The following is a 19665-nucleotide window of genomic DNA, read 5'->3' on the forward strand; positions in this document are numbered from 1 at the left end:
TTTGTTTTGCTGCAGGGGTTTATTGATTCTTGCAGGGAAATTGCCAGGGCACCCAGGGGATCAGGGGGGTCCTCCAGGGATGATCATCTCCTCATGCCGCTGGAGGGGGACAGGACACGGGTGTCACCACCACTTCCAGTCCTGAAAGACAGAGTCCCAAAGGTCACCCCTGGTGTCCACAGGGACATGGCAGGGGTCTTGTCCCCACCCCGTCTGTCTGCAGGGAGCTGGGGCAGGAGAAGGGAATTGGATGCTGAGATCCATATGGCCCCAGAGCCCCTGAGCCCGGGATGCTCTGACACCTCCCCGAGCCCCTCCCTGCCCTCCCGGTGAGCCTGGGGGTCTGCAGAGCCCCCAGTGCAAGGCAAGGCTTGGGGGCAGCTCTGTCCAGCTGCCCCAGGACACAGAGCAGGGGCAGCCCCCTCTGTGTCCCTCTGCTGTCCCCAAGCTCTGCCCACTGCAGAGGGCTCAGGGACCCCCCAGGGCCCTGCCAGGCTCCTTTGGGGGGCTGAGGAGCCTCCCATATTTCTCACCTGGACATGCAGAGAGGCAGCCGAGCATCACTGGCGCATCAGCTCCACCAGGTCAACTATGGGGGACTGGGGACAAAGGCAGGGTTAGAGACACACTGGGGTGGACTGGGGCACACTGGGATGTACCGGGGCACACTGGGGTGGACTGGGGCACACTGGGATGGACTGGGGCACACTGGGATGTCGGGGAGGGTCGTGGCCATGAGAGGGGAGGGTCTGGGCCCAGCAGAACTCAGGGTACCCACCTCAGACCTCTTCACTCGATGGACATCCATGCCTCCCTGGAGAGAGAGCGGGAGGTGTCACTGGTCACTGGGGTGTCCCCAGGCCCAGGAAGGATGGGGGGACTACATTTCCCCCCATTTCCCATGCTAGGGGCATCCCAACTCCAGGACTTACCCCGACACATCCACCTCCTCCTTGTCCCGAGATTGGCTGGGGAAGGAGAGCAAAGGTTTAAGCAGGATTGGCCCCTGTGGGGCTGGGGGAGGGACACGGGTGTCCCCAGACCCCCCAGCCCATGGTTGGCCCCTGGTCTGAGGGGGAAAATCCCTTCTGCTCCCCAAGCCCCAGGGCACCCAGTTTCCCCCAGGATCCCTGTTCCTGCAGGGCCCAGGGTGGGGATGGAGACCAGGAGAGCCAGGGGAATTCAGGGCCTGCAGGGAGGGTGGGAGCAAGGAGGAGGGGACCCAAAGAGGGTGAAGTGGGGGGAATTGGGGATCCCACAGGATGGGCACTGGGGTTTGGAAGGGATGGGACTGTGAGGGATGCGGGTGAGGAGAAAGGGATTGCAGTGGAGGGTACCCAGGGAATGAAGCAGGGCAGGGGTGGGGACAGGAGAAATGGGGAAGGGGAGAAAACTGGAAGGGACTGGGAGGGAGTTTGGGACTGAGGGGTCAAGGAAGGGGATTTCTGTACACGAGTGTCATGGACAATAGGAAAGGGGAAGGATTAGAGGAGAAAGAGGGGAAGAAATGGTGTGGGAATGATGGCCTGTGTGTGGGTGGTGGGGTGGACTGGGGTGTGTGGGAATAGAGTGGGGACCCTGAGGAAGGGCCTCCCCGGTGCACACTGGGGTGGACTGGGGAGCACTGGGATGGCCTGGAGGGTGGTGGCCACCAGAGGGGAGGGTCTGGGCCCAGCACAAGCCCTGGTACCCACCGGGCCGCCGATGATGCCTGCCTGTAGAGAGACAAGGAGACGTCACTGGTCACTGGGGTGTTCCCAGTGCCAGGAAGGGATGGGGAGCCCAAAGTGCCCCCCACTTCCCACACTGGGTGCCCCCCAAATCCCAGAATTACCTCCCCACATTGGACGCTGTCGACCTCAATGGGCTGCAGGAGGAGAGCAAAGGCTTGGTTGGGGTTGGTCTTGTGGGGCTGGGGGGGACACGGGTGTCCCCACCCCCTCCAGCCCCGGCTGCACCCCGGGCTGAGCGGGGCTCTTTGGGATTGCGGCTCCCAGGCAAGTTGGGGACACCAGTGCAGGGGGAAAGGCAAGGCATTGAGGGCAAAGCCTGGAGGAAAGGCCCTGGGAAGGGGCCATGGCAGGGCATTTCCCAGTTGGTGCCAGTTCAACCTCGCCAGGCCTTGTCCCACTTGAGCCCAGGGTGGAGCTTGGGCCTGTTTGTCCTCCTTGGACTCCAGTGGGGCTTGGCCCAGTTCCACCCAGTTTGGGTTGGGCCTTTGCCTTGGCTGGGAAAGAGAGGAGATGGTGGGGAGATGCCCCAGGGGACCAAGAGGATGGGATGGGGAGGCCCAAAAAGGTGGGATTTGGGGTCAGAAAGAGCAGGAAGCGTTGGGACTGTGCCAGGACGGAGCCGGGTGCAAGCATCCCGTGAGGAAGCGGAGCTGCAGCAGCAGGAGTTGAATTGTGGGAAGGGGAAGGAGAGAGGGAATTGTGGCTGGAAGAAAGTGGCCTGGCCCGGGACTGGGGGTGCTGGGGAGTGCTGGGGGATCCCCTGGATTGGGAAGGGGCCCATCCCTGAGCCCATGGCCGTGGCATGGGGGCCTCACCTTGGCATCTGCCGGGGGGCTCAGCAGGATGGTGAAGAGCAGGGCCACGCTGAGCACAGCGACCTTCATCTTCCTCTGGGCCTGGGCAGCGCTGGCTGAGGCTGCACAAGGGCAGGAGCACATTTATCCCTGCCGGGACTCCTCCCTGCCCCCTCCCCGAGAGCCCCCGGGGCAAAGCCCGGCTGGGCACAGCCCCCAGCCCTGGCCACAAGCCCAGCCCTGGCACAGAGTCCATCCCGCCTGCGGCACCCATCCAGCCACCTTCCCCGGCATCCCTCCAGCTTCCTGCACGGGGCAGCTGCCCCTGGAAGGGCCCAGGCCCCTGGGGGTGCCGAGGGGGTGGGCAGGGAGCTGAAAGCAGCTGCATACCCTGTGGGGACAATCCCACACAACACAATCCATCCTCCAACGGCCCCCAAAGCCTGATCCACTCATGTCCTCCTGCCCATCCCTTCCCAGAGCTTTCCCTCTGGGACACCCCAGAGCTCAGCCCAGCCCCAAACCCGGCGTGTCTGAGCACAATTGTCCCTGTTCCCACTTCAGCCCCTTGGCTGAACGCGGGGCTGGCACTGACCCCCTTCTTGGGGCACCAGGAGCCCGGGATCAGGGAAACAGGGAGCTGGGAGATAAAGGGGCTGACGGGCAATGGGCACAGGCGGGTGACTGGGATCTCCAGTCTGGGCAGGCACTGGGGAGCACTGGGCAATGCTGGCCCTGGCACACAAGGGCTGGGCCCAGGGAAGTGCTGGGGTGGTGGCAGTGCCCGGCTCCAGCCCATTTGCGGGCACTGCAGCCCCCAAGTGGTGCAGGCCCAGCCACGGCCTCCCCGAGCAGAGCCCAGAGGGGCAGATGCCCTTTGCTGGCCCTGCCCCTGTCCCAGCTGGGCACACCGTGTCCTCCCGCATCAGCCGGGCCCCGCTCTGCTCAGTTGGCCCAGGCAGGGGGGGCCAGGCACTGGCAGCCCAGCAGGGCTCTGGCTCCACACTGGGCTGGCCCTGGCACACAGCTGCCCCAGTGCCCCTGTCCCCAGGGATGGCCCTGCCCTGCCCTGGGCCCAGCTCTGGCCCTCAGCAGGATGGCACCTTCCCGCCCCACTCTCCCTCCCTCCCCACCTGCCTCACAGGCCCCTCTGGGCTGGGACCCCCGTGGGCACAGATCAAGGACAGGCACTGAGCGGGGGCTCCCGCCACCTGCCACAGCCTCAATTCTCCACTCCCCTTTGGCCACAGTTCCGCAACACCTTCCATCCTTACGGGCCCCTGACCAGACACAAGAGACCATTGTGGGGCAGCTGGGAAAACATCTCAGCTCAATGACTTGACTGTTTGCCTTGCATTTTCCCCAGGAGCCGGCAGTGACCTGGAAGATTTTCCTTTTGCCCCTTTCTGCTTCGTGCCTCGTTTGTTGGATAATTGAGGAACATTGACTGAGGAGGGGCCCAGGGGAGGTGAAGCCGCTCAAGAGGGAGGCATTTACAGTCCCTCAACACCAAAGGTCGCACTCTGGACCATCCAAATTGTGGGATCAGCAGCTCATTGGAAGAGGGAAATGTCCCCAGTTTGGTGTTTGAGAGAGAGGTGGATGAGAGACATGACCAGGATGCCTGAGGTGCAGCTGATTCCCCCTGGACTGTCTCCTTCCTTCCCCCTGAGCAGGGCTGGGAGCACCTGGGAAATTCCTCTTGTTCCTGCAGTCCCTTCAGTGGGATTTTTCCCACCCTCTGGATCCAAATGGGTTTTGGCCTGGCCGTTCTCCTCAGGCCGTGACCCACAGAGAGGTGTTGTGGTGACTCCCAGAGGGAAAGGGGAGGAGAAAAGGGGGCCCTGTTCTCCCCATATTTACGTCTCCCTTCCCAATTTCCTGGTGCCCTCGGCTTCCCAGAGTCCCTCAGTAGCTGCACGAGGGGGGGGCAGGACCAGACTCAGCAGGAGGTGTCTGTCCTGTTGTCCTGGTTTTGACTGGGATAATGGACTGGTTTACAGTCACTGCCCACAACAGGGACTTGCCTTGTCTCAGCACAGAATCCTGGAATCATGGACTGGTTTAGGTGGGAAGGGACCTTAACTCATCCCGTGCCACCATGTCCCTGCCATGGGCAAGGACACCTTCCACTAGCTCAGGTTGCTCCAAGCCCCATCCATTATGGCCTTGGACACTTCCAGGGATGGGGTAGCCAGAGCTTCTCAGGGCAACCTGTGCCAGGGCCTCCCCCCTCACAGGGAAAACTTTCTTCCCAATATCCCCCTAAGCCTGCCCTCTGTCAGTGGGAAGCCATTGCCCCTTCTCCCATCACTACAGCTCCTTGGCCAAAATCCCTCTGCAGCTCTCTGGGAGCCCCTCGAGGCACTGGAAGGGGCTCTAAGGCCTCTCTGGAGCCTTCTCTTCTCCAGGCTGAACAATCCCAATTGTCCCAGCCTGTCCCCAGAGCAGAGGGGCTCCAGCCCTCCGAGCATCTTTGTGGCCTCCTCTGGATCCACTCCAACAGGTCCATTCCTCCTGATCTGGGCCCCCCGAGCTGGAGGCAGCACTGCAGGTGGGGTCTCACCTGAGGGCAGCAGAGGGGCACATTCCCCTTCTCCCCTGCCCCCAGGATGAGCCCCACACACGGGGGGTTTCCGGGCTGGCTCGTGTCCCATTTGTCACCCACCAGCACCCCCAGAGCCCTCTCCCAGCAGGGACTTCCATCCCTTCCTCCCCCAGCCTGCACCGATCCCGGGGGTTGCCCTGACCCGGCTGCACCACCTTGGTCTTGTCCAACCTCAGCAGATTCCTGTGTGTGCCAGGAAACGGGGGGAAGGGGAATTCACCCGACTCTTGGAGATTTGTTTGTCTGCTGGTGCCTCAGGGAAAAACAAAACCCTGTCAGTCCCATCTAGTCTGTCCCATATTCCACCCAGGAACCCTCCACCAAACAGATCCACCCGGTGGGGGGAATTCCAGGGCCCTTTTTCGGGGACTGACACGTCACAGCAAAAGGGAAACCCCTCAGTGGATATTTCCACCAGTTACTCCAGCATCAACAAAACTGGCAGCACCTTTATAAATGACTCCCTCCAACAGTCTGCAGAATAACACTCTTTATTAATACAAATTGGCACAGGTTAAAGGTTCATGGTGGTCAGGGACAGGGTCTGGCTGCAAAAACACACTTCAAACGCTGTCAAAATTGTTGTTAAAGCAAAGCACAAACTCCAAACCAATCCACAGGCGACACCTGTTCCCTGCTGGCTGAGGGTGCCCAGTGCTCCCAGTTCCTCCCAGTCCTTCCCAATCAATCTCTTATCACAGTAACCCCCTCCCAGTCCCTCCTAGTCCCCCCCAGTGCTCCCAGTGACCCCGTTATCCCCTCCCAGCTGATGTGTCTCCACTTGGTCACCGCTCTGGCCGTGGTTGCCGGCGCCACCTGTTCCCTGCTCTCAGTCCCACCAGTCCCTCGCACTCCTTCCCAATCCATCTCTTATCCCTGTAACCCCCTCCCAGTCCCCCCAGTCGCTCCCAGTGCTCCCACTCCCCTCCCAGTGTCTCCCAGTCCCTCCAGTGCCTCCCACTCCCTTCCCTTCCCAGTCCCTTCCACTTCCCTCCAACTCCTTCCTGGTCCCTCCCAGTGTCTCCCATTCCCCTCCCAGTCTCTCCCAGTCCCTCCCAGTGCTCCCAGTGACCCCGTTATCCATGTCCCAGGCCATGCGTCTCCAGCTGCTGACAGCCCTGGCCACGGTTGCAGGCACTGCCTGTTCCCTGCTGGCCGAGAGCTCCCAGTGCTCCCAGTACCCGATTATCCCTCTCCCAGTCCCTCCCAGTGCTCCCAGGGACCCCATTATCCCTGTCCCAGCTGATGTGTCTCCAACTGGTGATGGCGCTGGTGCCGCCTGTTCCCTGCTGGCTGAGGGCTCCCAGTGCTCCCAGTCCCTCCCAATCCATCTCTTATCCCAGTAACCCCCTCCCAGTCCCTCCCAGTACCCCATTATCCCTCTCCCAGTGCTCCCAGTGCTCCCAGTGACCCCGATATCCCCTCGCAGGTGATGTGTCTCCAGCTGGTGACGGCCCTGGCCGCAGTTGCCGGTGCCGCCTGTTCCCTGCTCCCAGTCCCTCCCAATCCTTCCCAATCCATCTCTTACCCCTGTAACCCCCTCCCAGTCCCTCCCAGTGCTCCCAGTGACCCCGTTATCCGTGTCCCAGGCCATGTGTCTGCAGCTGGTCACCGCCCTGGCCGCCTGTTCCTTGCTGGCCGAGGGCTCCAGGGCAGCCGTGGGCTCCGGGATCCACAATTCCCGGCTTGGGACCCCAAAATCCTCCTTGATTGCCACCCCAAAGCCCCCTATTCCCAACTCCCTGGATCCCGGTGTTCCCATGGGATCAGCTGGGATCATTTCCTTGGGAATGGGATCCACAATTCCCAGCTTGGGATTCCAAAATCCTCCCTGATTCCCACCCCAAATCCCTGTTCCCGACCCCGCTGAATCTCAGTGTTTCCGTGGTATCATCCCAGTGTTCCCATGGGATCATCCTCTTAGGAATGGGATCCACAATTCCCCAAATCGTCCCTGAATCCCATCCTAAAACCCCCCATTCCTGACCCCCTGGATCCCGGTGTTCCCATGGGATCATCTGGAATCATCCCGGTATTCCCATGGAATCATCCCCTTGGGAATGGGATCCACAATTCCCAAATTGAGACCCCAAAATCCTCCTTGATTACCACCCCAAACACCTCCTTCTGGCCTCTTTTTCCATGCCATATCCCAGTTTTCCCAAGGGATCATCTTGGTTTTTCCATGGTATCATCCCCTTGGGAACAGGATCCACAATTCCCAACCTTCACACACACACACACACACAATTTGGGACCAGAAACGCGGCCTCACCTCCCTCCCAAAATCTGGCATGTGGGGGCTGGGTCGCCCCAAGAAGTTGGGGTGGGATCCACACGTGCAGAATTCACGGAATTCCAGGAGAATTTTGGGAATTTCTGGGGTGTTTTTTTTTCTTAATATTGTTATTCAGGGTTGTAGCAAACCATGGGGTTGGTGGATTAAAATGGAAATATTTGGACGAGCCCAGAAGGTGAAATCCAGGACTTGGCGATGCCACGAGGGGATTCAGGTGTTTACGGGAGGGGAAAAATCAGGAAAAAGGGGGAAAAAACTCGGAGAAAGCCGAAAAACTCCGGTTGGAGGACTGACCATAGAGTTGGTGCGGGCAGAGCGGCGTGGCGTGCGTGCCTCCGTCTCGGTGTTCACTTCCGGCGCCGCCATGTTGGGGAGGTCGGCGGGGCGACTGGCGGGGGTCGTGGCGCTGGTCACGGGTGGGTTTTGGGGGGATTTGGGGGAGTTTTGTGGTGTTTTGGGGGCGAGAGGGAAGGGGAGACCCCCAGGGGAGGAGTGGGGGGGACTTAGGGCGGGGAGACCCCCGGGAGGGACGCTGGGAGGGGTTAAAGGTGACACTGGTGATACTAGGAGGGTCACTGGTGATACTGGGATGGTCACAGACCCCTCTGGTGACACTGGGGGAGGTCACTGGTGACAGTAGACCCCACTGGTGACACTGGGAGGAAGCATCGAGGACATCCCAAAGGCGAAACCAGTCCCGCCAGCAACGTCGGACCCCAAATTAATGCAGCCAATCTAGAAGTTGCCGTGACAGGAGTCGTGTGGCAGCCCCAAGTGATGGGAGATGAACCCCCAGCCAGGAAGCATCAAGAACATCACACACGTGAAACTGGTTCTGTCAGCAACATACCATATCCCTTTATCAAATCCCTTCAATAAATGTATAGGACTGCTTTTTAAAATATTTTTGCGCATTTGCAAAATTATGCAAGTGGTACTTTCGATGTTGTAGAGTTTAGTAGATTCTTTCATCCTAATGTTTCACCTGACACATTGGAGGCTATTGCAAAGCCCAAGGCTTAGTAGTATCTTTGTGCAGGTTTCCCTTTCATCCCCCTTGGATTTTGGCACACCTTTCCTTTCCTTCCTATTCTATGGTTTCCCCTTGGTGTTGCAAAGGAGACGTCTGGAATGTTTTGCAATCCAGCGGTGCCACCGCCTTGATGCACTGAAGGCAGGGAAGCACTGGCGCGGTGTTGGCAGCCCCGTCCTGTCCCTGCTGCCAGCGGCCCGGGGGCAGGAGCACCTTGGCGGTGCCATGGCGGGGTTCCCCTCAGGTGTGGGCAGCCGCAGCCCGGCTGTGCGGGCGGCCCCGGCAGTGCCATGGCGGGGTTCCCCTCAGGTGCGGGCAGGAATGGCTGCCTGGCTCCAAACTGCCCGCCAGGAGTGCGCTGGGATCGCAGGGGGAGCTCTGCCCAGGGCAGCCCCCGCACTCAGTCACCCCGAGCCTTCCCGCCCTCCCCGCACACGGCCGGCACTTTGGGAACGGCCGCAGTCGGCGCTGGAGTGGCGGCGCTCGGGCACAAGGGAGCGCCGCGAGCCCGGGAAAGTGTCGGGAACATTCTGGCACCGAGGGGAGCGTGGGTGTGGAACTTGGGCACCGAAATGATCGTGGGCCCGAGCGGGGGAAGGTCCCGGGCAGCAGAGCGCAGGAGAGGACGGCGAGCGGCGAGTGCCGCTGGTTGTGCTTCGCTGCCCTGGAGGCAAAAACTGCACCGTGCGCCATCCAGAGATTTCCCATCGACCTTTCCCAAAACCTGCCGAGTGGGACAGGACATCAGAGCTGCACCCTGCCCAGACCCCAGGAAAGAAACTCCATCCCTTCCAACCAGCTCAGGGAAAAACATCCAGCTCCCAGCAGCTCCACAGAGGCTCCAGCACAGGAGCCTTGTCCCCCAGGCACATCTGTGGACTGTGCCCTACCCAGAGCCCTGGGGCTGCCTGTGGAAGCCCCGAGGCTGCGGGATTTGCAAGGGGTGGCCTTTAAAGGGCTCTCCCAACCCCAAGCCTTCTAGCCTTCTACGGCTCTAATCTGCGCTGTAGTGTGGTACTTACACAAGGGGCAGCTATGTCCTGTGCTGGTTTAAAATCTGCCTGCCAGCCTGAATTCAGGCAGCGAGACAAAGACCCAGCTACCGGATTTTTTTGCTATTTACTAGGTGCCTCTGCGCCCAACGCTTGAACCTGCCCAGGACTTGCTGGATGGCAGCAGAGCCTTGTGGTGCCTCACCCACTCCTCCCAGTCCCATACCATCAGCAAACGTGCTGAGGGTGCTCTCCGTCCCTTCTGCCAGGTCACTGAGCAACCGGTCAAACGAGGCTGGCCCCAGCACTGAGCCCCGCGCTCACAACCCTATGAGCTCTGCCATTCAACCAGGTCTCAACCCCCTCAGTGTCCACTCATCTAAGCCACACTTCCTGAGCTGTCTGTGAGGGTGTTCTGGGAGGCAGGGTCAAAAGCCTTGCTGAAGTCACAGCAGACAACAGGCACTGCTCTCCCCTCATCTAGCCAGTCAATCGCTCCAGCACAGAAGGCTAGGAGACTGGTCAAGCATGATTTTCCCTTCCTTTTATTCCACAGGCTTAGAGATGACATGCAGCATGAGCTGTTCTGTCCCCTTTCTGGGGATGGAGGTGACCGTATTGGACCTGTCATTTCCTGGGTCCATCTTGCTGCCCTTTTTGAAGACTGGAGTGATGTCGGCTTTCCTGCAGTCCTCAGGCACCTCAGCTGGGGAATCAGCATCCCTGATGTGCTGGCAGAGTTCCCTGTGCCAGGGGCAGGAGCAGAGATTTGCCTTGGCCAGGGCCAGAGCCCTGGAGTGGCACTGCCTGAACAGCACTTTTCGTGCAACAGAGGCTGCCCAACAGTCCTCGGTGGCTGCCCCAGGGCCTGGCATTTGACCCTGCGCTTGCTGCAGCAGCAGCCGCCCCGGCTCTGTGGTTACCGAGGGCTCGGGACCCACCTCGGAACCTTGGTTGCCAAGGGGCCGCCTCACACTGGGTGGGGGGGGCTGGGGCCATCCCTGCAGGGTGCTGAGGTCACAGTGGTCACTGTGACCCATGGAGCCAAGGGCACAAAACGGGACTCTGGGCTCGGGCCCAGTGTCAGTGTTACCTGACAACGAGAGGAGAAGGAAGAGGAGGGACAGCGCTGCCCAGGGAGAGCCTCACAGCTTGGGGCTCTTGGCCTGTGCTGCAGCTACAGCCACCTCACCCTTCTCAGAATCAGTGAAGGAGCATTTCGACGAGACTACAGTGGATTGGACAAAAGGAGGAGAAGGCGGACAGAGACAGGAGTCAGGGGCAGTAGGGGGACCCTAGCCCCCCGGGCTCTGCCCCTCTGTTGCAAACGCCTCTCGCTTCTTTTGCACAAACAGTGTAGGAGCACCTGGAGGAGACCTCGGTGTTCCAAGGACAGGGACTCCCTGCTGACAGTCACCATGTCACACAGGGAGGAGCAGGCCCCCAGAGGGAGGGAGCCAGGTGAGAGCAAAGTGTCCCTCCTGCAGCCTGGCAGAGGGGCTGTCAGGGTGGGCAGCACAGGTGCCATGCCCGGGGCCATTGTCTCTCTCCCCTCCAGCATGCCTGCTGTGTCAGCGATCAGAGGCTGACCTGGACATCTGTGGGGAAAAACTCTTCATACATGGGCTCTGTGTCCACGAGTTCTGCCTGGTGAGTTGCTCTGTGGGCTCCCTCCACTTTTTGACAGGCAGTCCCTGCCACTCTCTCCTCATCAGTGAGTTTCATTTTCCTGCAGTTTTTTGCCAGCAACTTTCCTGACCGCCCGGTTCATCGAGGAGGACTCTGGTGTCTTCCCTCATGGGAGATCCGAGCTGTAGTCTCCCTGGCGGCACAGCAGGTGAGACTCTGACAAGAGCAGGGAGATTTGTGCCAGGCAGGGTTTGCTGGAGCTTAACCCAGAGCCCAAGCAAGAAAGCCCAGCCCTTCCAACCAGCTCTGGGAGAAGGAGGAGGCCCTGAGGCTCCTGCTGATGGGGCTGCTCTGCTCTTTCCAGAGGTGCTGCATCTGTGGCCAGAGCGGGGCCACCATTTCCTGCTGTGAAACAGGCTGTGAGCTGAGCTTCCACCTGCCCTGTGCCAACCAGGGAGGCTGTGTCACCCAGTTCTGCAGACCATTCAGGTACCTCCTGTCCCCTCCTCACCACCACCAGGGAAGGGCCCAGCACTTCTCACCTCACCCACCCCTTTTCCCCCCAGGGCCTTCTGCCCTGCACACAGCCCAGAGCAGGCAGTGGAGGCGACTCCAGAGCCGGGCACCCAATGCCTCATCTGTTTGGAGCCTGTGGAGGACAGAAAGACCTTCAACACCCTGGTGTGCCCAGCCTGCAGAACCGCCTGGTTCCACAGGGACTGCATCCAAGTAGGAGTGGTTCTGTCACCCCGAGGGGCACAGCAGGGGCTCAGCAGCACCAGGGCCTCACTCTTGCTGCTTGTGTTTCTCCTGCAGGGACAGGCTCTGCATGCTGGTCGTTTCTCCTTCCAGTGCCCCCTCTGCAGAAATGATGAGTCATTTATAAGAGATATGCTCACCATGGGGATCCAAATCCCCTTGAGGTTGGTGTCCTTCTGCCTGGCTCCCAACACAGGGGGTGCAAGTGCTGTGCCGTGCCAGGGCCTGCCCCAGCAGTCCTGGCCCTGCCCTGTTCTGTGAGTCCCGGGTTCAGCTTCCCGCAGGAGCTAGAAATGGCACAGGGGGAAGGGCAGGGACACCCTGCACCTGCCTGATGCCAGGGCAGAGGGAGCTCATCAGTTTTCCTTTTCCCATCAGACCACCATCATGGGAGGTCTTTAATGCATTCGATGAGATGGGAGACAGACACAGGCACTGCGATGCCAGTGAGTGCCTTTTTCCAGGAGGCAGGCACGAGGCAGAGGAGGAGGGGTAAGTTGCCAAAGCTGCACTCCAGGGCTCTGCAGGGCTTGAAGCAGAAGGACCCAGGAGAAGAGCTCAGCCAGATAATCCCACGCTTTGGACACTTTGTCCTCACCTCCATGAACCCGTTTGCTTCCCCAGGCCCTGGCAATTGCTGCTGTGCTCCTCCTGTGCTGCCGAGGGCACTCACAGACACTGCTCTGGCCTGAGGAACAGCATAACCAGCTGGGAATGTGATGGCTGTGCTGGTCTGGGCACAGGTAACAGGCAATGCACCCTGGTGACAGGCAGTGTGTGCCCAGGGTGGGTTTGGCTGAGCCTGTCTGCTCCAGGAGGGCTGGAGGCACTGCTCTGGCCTATTCTGCCCCAGGTCTGGGGTGGCCTTGACATTCCTGCTTCCCCTCACAGGCTCCCGAGATGAGTCAGAGCTTGCTGGAGTCAGCGTGGCCAGACAGTCAGGATTGGAACCTTCTGATGGCTCCAGGGAACCCGAGACCATCAGCCCCAACACAGGCAGCCTGGTGCTGTCAGGGCTGTCTCCCAGTTCTCCAGCACTGGACACCATCAACCCCAGCACCAGCGTCCAGGTGCCATCCCCTGGATCTTCAGCACCACAGACCAGCAACCACTGTACCAACCCTCAGGCAACATCGGAGCAGTCTCTGCAATCTCCCTCACAGGAGACGAGCAGCTCCAGCTCTGACAGTCAGGTAACATCAGGGTCATCCCAGAGCAGCTTCACAGCAACTGAGGACAGCAGCTGCTCCAGCAGTCGGGGGCCTGACCACCAGCAAAACCACCCCCGTCGGCAACATTGGGCCCAAAATCCACGCCTTCGGTCCAGAAGTCCCCTGGACAGGACCCATGTGCCAGCACCAAGTCCTGGGAGGCGCAGGCCCAGGCAGAGACCATCAGGGACATCCCACAGGCGAAACCGCTCCAGCCTGCAACGTCAGACCCCAAATCCATCCGTCCGGTCCAGAAGCCGCCGTGACAGGAGCCACGTGAGAGCACCCAGTGCTGGGAGGAGCAGCCGCAGCCACGACACATCCAGAACATCCCACACACAAAATCACTCCCGCCAACAACATCAGGCCCCAGATCCATCCAGCCGGTCCAGAAGTCGCCGTGACAGAAACTGTGTGAGAGCACCAAGTGCTGGGAGCCGCATCCCCAGCCAGGAAGCATCAGGGACATCCCGCAGGCGAAACCGCTCCCGCCTGCAACGTCCGAGCCCAAATCCATCCGGCCGGTCCAGAAGTCCCCATGACAGGAACTGCACACCAGCACCGAGTGCTGGGAGGCGAAACCCAAGGGAGACAGCAGCCAGGACTTCCCAAAGGCAGCACCACTCCCGCCAGCAGCGTCGGACGCCGAACTCATCCAGCAGATCCAGAAGTCGCCGTGACAGGAGCCGTGTTAGAGCACCAGGTGCTGCCAGGCGCACTCACCGGTGGGACGGTGAGACAGGGACCCACCGCTGACACATCCCATGTCAGACAGGGAGGAGCAGGCCCCCAAAGGGAGAGAGCCAGGTGAGAACAAAGTGCCCCTCCCGCAGCCTGGCAGAGGGGCTGTCAGGGTGGGCAGCACAGGTGCCATGCCCGGGGCCATTGTCTCTCTCCCTCCAGCATGCCTGCTGTGTCAGCGATCAGAGGCTGACCTGGACATCTGCGGGGAGAAAATGCAGAAACATGGGCTCTGTGTCCACGAGTTCTGCCTGGTGAGTTGCTCTCTGGGCTCCCTCCACTTTTTGACAGGCAGTCCCTGCCACTCTCTCCTCATCAGTGCGTGTCCTTTTCCTGCAGTATTTTGCCAGCATCCTTGATCAGCAAGGGAATGAACGAGTAGGACTTCAGGGCTTTCTCCCAAGGGATATCCTACATGCAGTCAAACGAGCGGCACAGACGGTGAGAGCCTGACAAGAGCAGGGAAATCTGTGCCAGGCGGGGTTTGCTGGAGCTTAGCCCAGATCCCAAGCAAGGAAGCCCAGCCCTTCCAACCAGCTCTGGGACAAGGAGGAGGCCCTGAGGCTGCTGCTGATGGGGCTGCTCTGCTCTTTCCAGAGCTGCTGCATCTGTGGCCAGAGTGGGGCCACCATCTCCTGCTGTGAAACAGATTGTGACCTGAGCTTCCACCTGCCCTGTGCCAAGCAGGGAGGCTGTGTCACCCAGTTCATTCCACCGTACAGGTACCTCCTGTCCCCTCCTTGCCACCACCAGGGAAGGGCCCAGCACTTCTCAGCTCACCCACCCCTTTTCCCTCCAGGACCTACTGCCCCGCACACAGCCCAGAGCAGGCAGTGGAGGTGACTCCAGAGCCGGGCACTGAATGCCTCATCTGCATGGAGCCTGTGGAGGACAGAAAGACATTCAGCACCCTGGTGTGCCCAGCCTGTAAAACCACCTGGTTCCACAGGGACTGCATCCAAGTAGGAGTGGTTCTGTCACCCCCACAGGCACAGCAGGGGCTCAGCAGCACCAGGGCCTCACTCTCACTACTTGTGTTTGTCCTGCAGGGACAGGCTCTGCGCTCTGGTATTTTATCCTTCCAGTGCCCCATCTGCAGAAGCACTCAGGAATTTCTCGTGGAGATGTTTCTCATGGGGATCCGAATCCCCTTCAGGTTGGTGTCCTTCTGCCTGGCTCACAACACAGGGGGTGCAAGTGCTGTGCCGTGCCAGGGCCTGCCCCAGCAGTCCTGGCCCTGCCCTGTTCTGTGAGTCCCGGGTTCAGCTTCCCGCAGGAGCTAGAAATGGCACAGGGGGAAGGGCAGGGACACCCTGCACCTGCCTGATGCCAGGGCAGAGGGAGCTCATCAGTTTTCCTTTTCCCATCAGACCACCATCATGGGAGGTCTTTAATGCATTCGATGAGATGGGAGACAGACACAGGCACTGCGATGCCAGTGAGTGCCTTTTTCCAGGAGGCAGGCACGAGGCAGAGGAGGAGGGGTAAGTTGCCAAAGCTGCACCCCAGGGCTCTGCAGGGCTTGAAGCAGAAGGACCCAGGAGAAGAGCTCAGCCAGATAATCCCACGCTTTGGACACTTTGTCCTCACCTCCATGAACCCGTTTGCTTCCCCAGGCCCTGGCAATTGCTCTGGTGCTCCTCCTGTGCTGCCGAGGGCACTCACAGACACTACTCTGGCCTGAGGAACAGCATAACCAGCTGGGAATGTGATGGCTGTGCTGGTCTGGGCACCCTGGTGCCCCTGGGCCCAGTGCCCCTGGGCCTGGCAACCGGTGTCCAGGGTTGGCTTGGCTGAGCTTGTCTGCTCCAGGAGGGCTGGAGGCACTGCTCTGGCCTATCTTGTCCCAGGCCTGGAGCGATTTTGGGGTCCCAAGCTGAGAATTGTGGATCCCATTCCCAAGGGACGCTCCTACCAGAATACTGGGACACTCCCACTGGAACACCGGGATCCAGAGGGTCGGGAAGGAGGGATTTTCCCGGGATTCCCCCCTACTCGTGGTGGGCGATGAGCAGCATCATGGCCATGCCTGCCAGCAGCTGCAGCAGCGCCGGCCCCGGGCCAGAATTCCGCAGGATCTCGGGAATGACGGACACGGTGCCCAGGGAGATGAAGCCGCCGGCGGTGAAGGGAAGGATCCCGGAGCCCATGGCCGCCCCGGAGCCCTCGGCCAGCAGGGAACAGGCGGAACGGCAACCGCCGTCACCAGGGCCGTCACCAGCTGGAGATACATCACCTGCGAGGGGATAACGGGGTCACTGCGAGCACTGGGAGGGACTGGGAGGGACTGGAAGAGGGTAATAGGGTCACTGGGAGCACTGGGAGGGATTGGGAAGGGAATGAGGGACACTGGAGGAAGTGGGAGGGACTGGGAAGGAGTTGGAGGGAAGCGGAAGGGACTGGGAAGAGAAGGGAATGGGAGGCATTGGAGGGACTGGGAGCACTGGGAGGGACTGGGGGGACTGGGAGCCCTCGGCCAGCAGGGAACGGTCAGCGCCGGCAACCGTGGCCAGGGCGGTGACCAGCTGCAGACACATGGCCTGGGACACAGATAACGGGGTCACTGGGAGCACTGGGAGGGACTGGGAGGGGGTTACAGGGGTAAGAGATGGATTGGGAAGGATTGGGAGGGACTGGGAGCAGGGAACAGGCGGCACCGGCAACTGCGGCCAGGGCCGTCACCAGCTGGAGACACATCACCTGCGAGGGGATATCGGGGTCACTGGGAGCACTGGGAGCACTGGGAGAGGGATAATGGGGTACTGGGAGGGACTGGGAGGGGGTTACTGGGATAAGAGATGGATTGGGAGGGACTGGGAGCACTGGGAGCCCTCAGCCAGCAGGGAACAGGCGGCACCAGCGCCATCACCAGCTGGAGACACATCAGCTGGGACAGGGATAATGGGGTCACTGGGAGCACTGGGAGGGACTGGGAGAGGGATAATCGGGTACTGGGAGTACTGGGAGCTCTCGGCCAGCAGGGAACAGGCAGTGCCGGCAACCGTGGCCAGGGCTGTCAGCAGCTGGAGACACATGGCCTGGGACATGGATAACGGGGTCACTGGGAGCACTGGGAGGGACTGGGAGAGACTGGGAGGGGAATGGGGGACACTGGGAGAGACCGGGAAGGAGTTGGAGGGAAGTGGAAGGGACTGGGAAGGGAAGGGAGTGGGAGGCACTGGAGGGACTGGGAGGCACCGGGAGGGGAGTGGGAGCACTGGGAGCGACTGGGGGGACTGGGAGGGGGTTACAGGGATAAGAGATGGATTGGGAAGGAGTGCGAGGGACTGGTGGGACTGAGAGCAGGGAACAGGCGGCGCCGGCAACCACGGCCAGAGCGGTGACCAAGTGGAGACACATCAGCTGGGAGGGGATAACGGGGTCACTGGGAGCACTGGGGGGGACTGGGAGGGAGTTGCTGCAAGAAGAGATTGATTGGGAAGGACTGGGAAGGACTGGGAGCACTGGGATCCCTCGGCCAGCAGGGAACAGGTGGTGCCTGTGGATTGGTTTGGTTTAGAGGTTGTGCTTTGCTTTGCTTTAACAACAATTTTGACAGCGTTTGAAGTGTGTTTTTGCAGCCAGACCCTGTCCCTGACCACCATGAACCTTTAACCTGTGCCAATTTGTATTAATAAAGAGTGTTATTCTGCAGACTGTTGGAGGGAGTCATTTATAAAGGTGCTGCCAGTTTTGTTGATGCTGGAGTAACTGGTGGAAATATTCACTGAGGGGTTTCCCTTTTGCTGTGACGTGTCAGTGCCTGAAAAAGGGCCCTGGAATTCCCCCCACCTGGTGGATCTGTTTGGTGGAGGGTTCCTGGGTGGAATATGGGACAGACTCGATGGGACTGACAGGGTTTTGTTTTTCCCTGGGGCACCAGCAGACAAACAAATCTCCAAGAGTCGGGTGAATTCCCCTTCCCCCCGTTTCCCGGCACACACGGGAATCTGCTGAGGTTGGACAAGACCAAGGTGGTGCAGCCGGGTCAGGGCAACCCCTGGGATCGGTGCAGGCTGGGGGAGGAAGAGATGGAAGAACCTGCTGGGAGAGGGCTCTGGGGGTGCTGGTGGGTGACAAATGGGACACGAGCCAGCCCTCTGCCCAGAGCTGGAGGCAGCACTGCAGGTGGGGTCTCAGCTGAGCGGAGCAGAGGGGCAGAACCCCCCTCCCCTGCTGCCCACGCTGTGGGATGAGCCCAGGACACGGGGGGTTGTGGGCTGTGAGCTGCCATTGCTGGCTCCCATCCTGCTTTTCATCCCCCACTGTCCCCGTGGCCTTGGATGCAGGGCTGCTCTCCATCCCTTCAGCCCCGAGCCTGGCCCTTGAGATCTGGGGGCATTTGACACCCGCTGGCTCCTTTGATCCCCTTTCCCATCCCTCCTAGAGCACAGGGAAGGACTGAGGGGCCTTGGCTGATTGTCCCTGACCCTCCCCTGCCCCGACACCAAGCTGTGCTCCTTGGGGACGGTGCTTGGACAGCCCCAGTCAGACCCTGTTTCCCGCTGTGCCCCCAAACTGTGCCAGCAGTGCCAGGGCCTGTCCCTGCCTGTGATCCCAGCACGGACACGCAGCAGGACTGTGACCAAGCTGCCGGAGCACTCAGGCCTTGCACCCACAGCAGGGCTGGCAAGGAGAATGTGGAGCTGCAAAGAGCAGCTGTGGAAAGAGCAGGAGCCCTTGGCCCTGGCCCTGCTGCTGGGCTGGGAATCTCTTCCCTCCTCCTCTGCACAAAGGCACTGCCCCTGCAGCTCCACAGAAGGGCTGAGGAAGCATCTTGGACACACAAGTCAGTGCAGGGCACTTGATTTTCTTGAAATACACAGTGATCGTGGCACCTCAGTGTGTCTGTGCACAGCAATGGTAGGTACTGGTGTAGCAATAGATGACTAATGACATTCCTTTATGGAAAACAGTAACACAAGTGAAGAAAAAAAAGGAATGCAAATATAAAATACACCAATACAAGAACAAAATGGACACGTGGCACAAAGCAGTCTGACATCCTGGATGCTGTGAAGAAGAAAAAAGGCACTTCAATGCTTCTGAAAAGCATCCAGTCATTTTCCTCCAGGCACCCTTGAGGTCCTGGTTCCTCCTGGGGGGGTTCAGTGCTGGAGGCACCACCAAGTCCAGAACTGACCTCAGCAGTTCCAGCAGCAGGGAGGAGATGGAGGGGGGCTTCAGGTGGGCAAACCTGACAGTGCTGACAAACAGGGAGACCACAGCCAGGTGAGGCAGGCCCGTGGAAAAGGCTCTAAAAAACCCTCCCCGAAGTTCACTCCCTCTGCTCTCTGCACTTTGGGGTTCTGGGGGTCCCCCCGTTCAGGCTCTTGGAGGTCCCTCGTGTTTTGGGGGCCCCCTCTCCGGGGTTCTGCCTTTTCCCGGCTGCTGGAGATGCCGGGAATCCCAGGGGTCTCCCCTCTCGGAGCCCCCTCTTCCAGGAGCCGGGGGTCCCCGGCCCCCCCACCCCTCTGGGCTCCCCCTCTCCGCGCTTCCCCTCCCGCCCCCCCAGGCTGCCGGGGGTCCCCCAGCTCCGCTGTCGCCCCTCTCTGCTCTCCCCACTCCGGGGGCCCTAAAAAAGGGGCTCGTCGCGTCCCCCCCCGCCGGCACCGGGCTGACAATGGGGGCGGCGGGGCCTGACCCCGCAACACCGACCCCCACCGCGGGGGGTCCCCGCATCCCCCCGCCCACCTCCCGCCTCTGCCGGGAACCCACCCCGGGATCCCCCCCAACAAAACCAAAACACCTCCCGGGGACCCCCCGAGGTCCCCCCGAGGGCCATTTGCGGCTCAGCCCCAAACATCCCCCCCAAAACCCCCCGCACACCCCCAACCCATCGCAGCCGAGCTCCCCCTCCCCGCCC

General features: G+C 60.6%; 2 protein-coding genes across 2 annotated transcripts; one reads left to right on the forward strand and one right to left on the reverse strand.

Moving 5' to 3' along the window:
* On the reverse strand, window positions 1-3467 carry LOC114003630. Its single transcript, XM_027750782.2, has 8 exons — window positions 3123-3467; window positions 2549-2649; window positions 1835-1867; window positions 1695-1715; window positions 933-968; window positions 779-814; window positions 534-599; window positions 1-141 (listed from the first exon to the last, which is right to left on the reverse strand). Exons 1-7 carry the CDS (start codon window positions 3451-3453, stop codon window positions 561-563), a joined length of 597 nt encoding a protein of 198 aa, XP_027606583.2. The 5' UTR covers window positions 3454-3467; the 3' UTR covers window positions 1-141; window positions 534-560.
* A 7110-nt stretch (window positions 3468-10577) lies between these two features.
* LOC114003623 (PHD finger protein 7-like) lies at window positions 10578-16142 on the forward strand. Its single transcript, XM_039388685.1, has 9 exons — window positions 10578-10920; window positions 11018-11109; window positions 11195-11296; window positions 11453-11577; window positions 11655-11817; window positions 11905-12011; window positions 12226-12339; window positions 15416-15531; window positions 15862-16142. The coding sequence occupies exons 1-9, from the start codon at window positions 10878-10880 to the stop codon at window positions 16047-16049; spliced, it is 1050 nt and encodes a 349-aa protein (XP_039244619.1). The 5' UTR covers window positions 10578-10877; the 3' UTR covers window positions 16050-16142.
* Window positions 16143-19665: the final 3523 nt, after the last annotated feature.

This window comes from Pipra filicauda, unplaced genomic scaffold (assembly GCF_003945595.2).
Source record: "Pipra filicauda isolate LSUMZ 115617 unplaced genomic scaffold, ASM394559v2 scaffold675_size221767_pilon, whole genome shotgun sequence".
NCBI classification, from domain to species: Eukaryota; Metazoa; Chordata; class Aves; order Passeriformes; family Pipridae; genus Pipra; species Pipra filicauda.

Bases quoted from the DNA above. Each gene is read 5' to 3' on its own strand.
- LOC114003630 (XM_027750782.2), bottom strand. From the start codon at position 3,453: ATGCGGGAGGACACGGTGTGCCCAGCTGGGACAGGGGCAGGGCCAGCA. The intron at 1,868-2,548 runs GTGAGGCCCCCA...CTCCTCCTGCAG, and splicing joins GCCCCCCGGCAGATGCCAAG to CCCATTGAGGTCGACAGCGT. The intron at 815-932 runs GTAAGTCCTGGA...CTCTCTCTCCAG, and splicing joins GAGGAGGTGGATGTGTCGGG to GGAGGCATGGATGTCCATCG.
- LOC114003623 (XM_039388685.1), top strand. From the start codon at position 10,878: ATGTCACACAGGGAGGAGCAGGCCCCCAGAGGGAGGGAGCCAG. The intron at 11,818-11,904 runs GTAGGAGTGGTT...TTTCTCCTGCAG, and splicing joins TCCACAGGGACTGCATCCAA to GGACAGGCTCTGCATGCTGG. The intron at 15,532-15,861 runs CCCTGGTGCCCC...CCGGCCCCGGGC, and splicing joins TGGCTGTGCTGGTCTGGGCA to CAGAATTCCGCAGGATCTCG.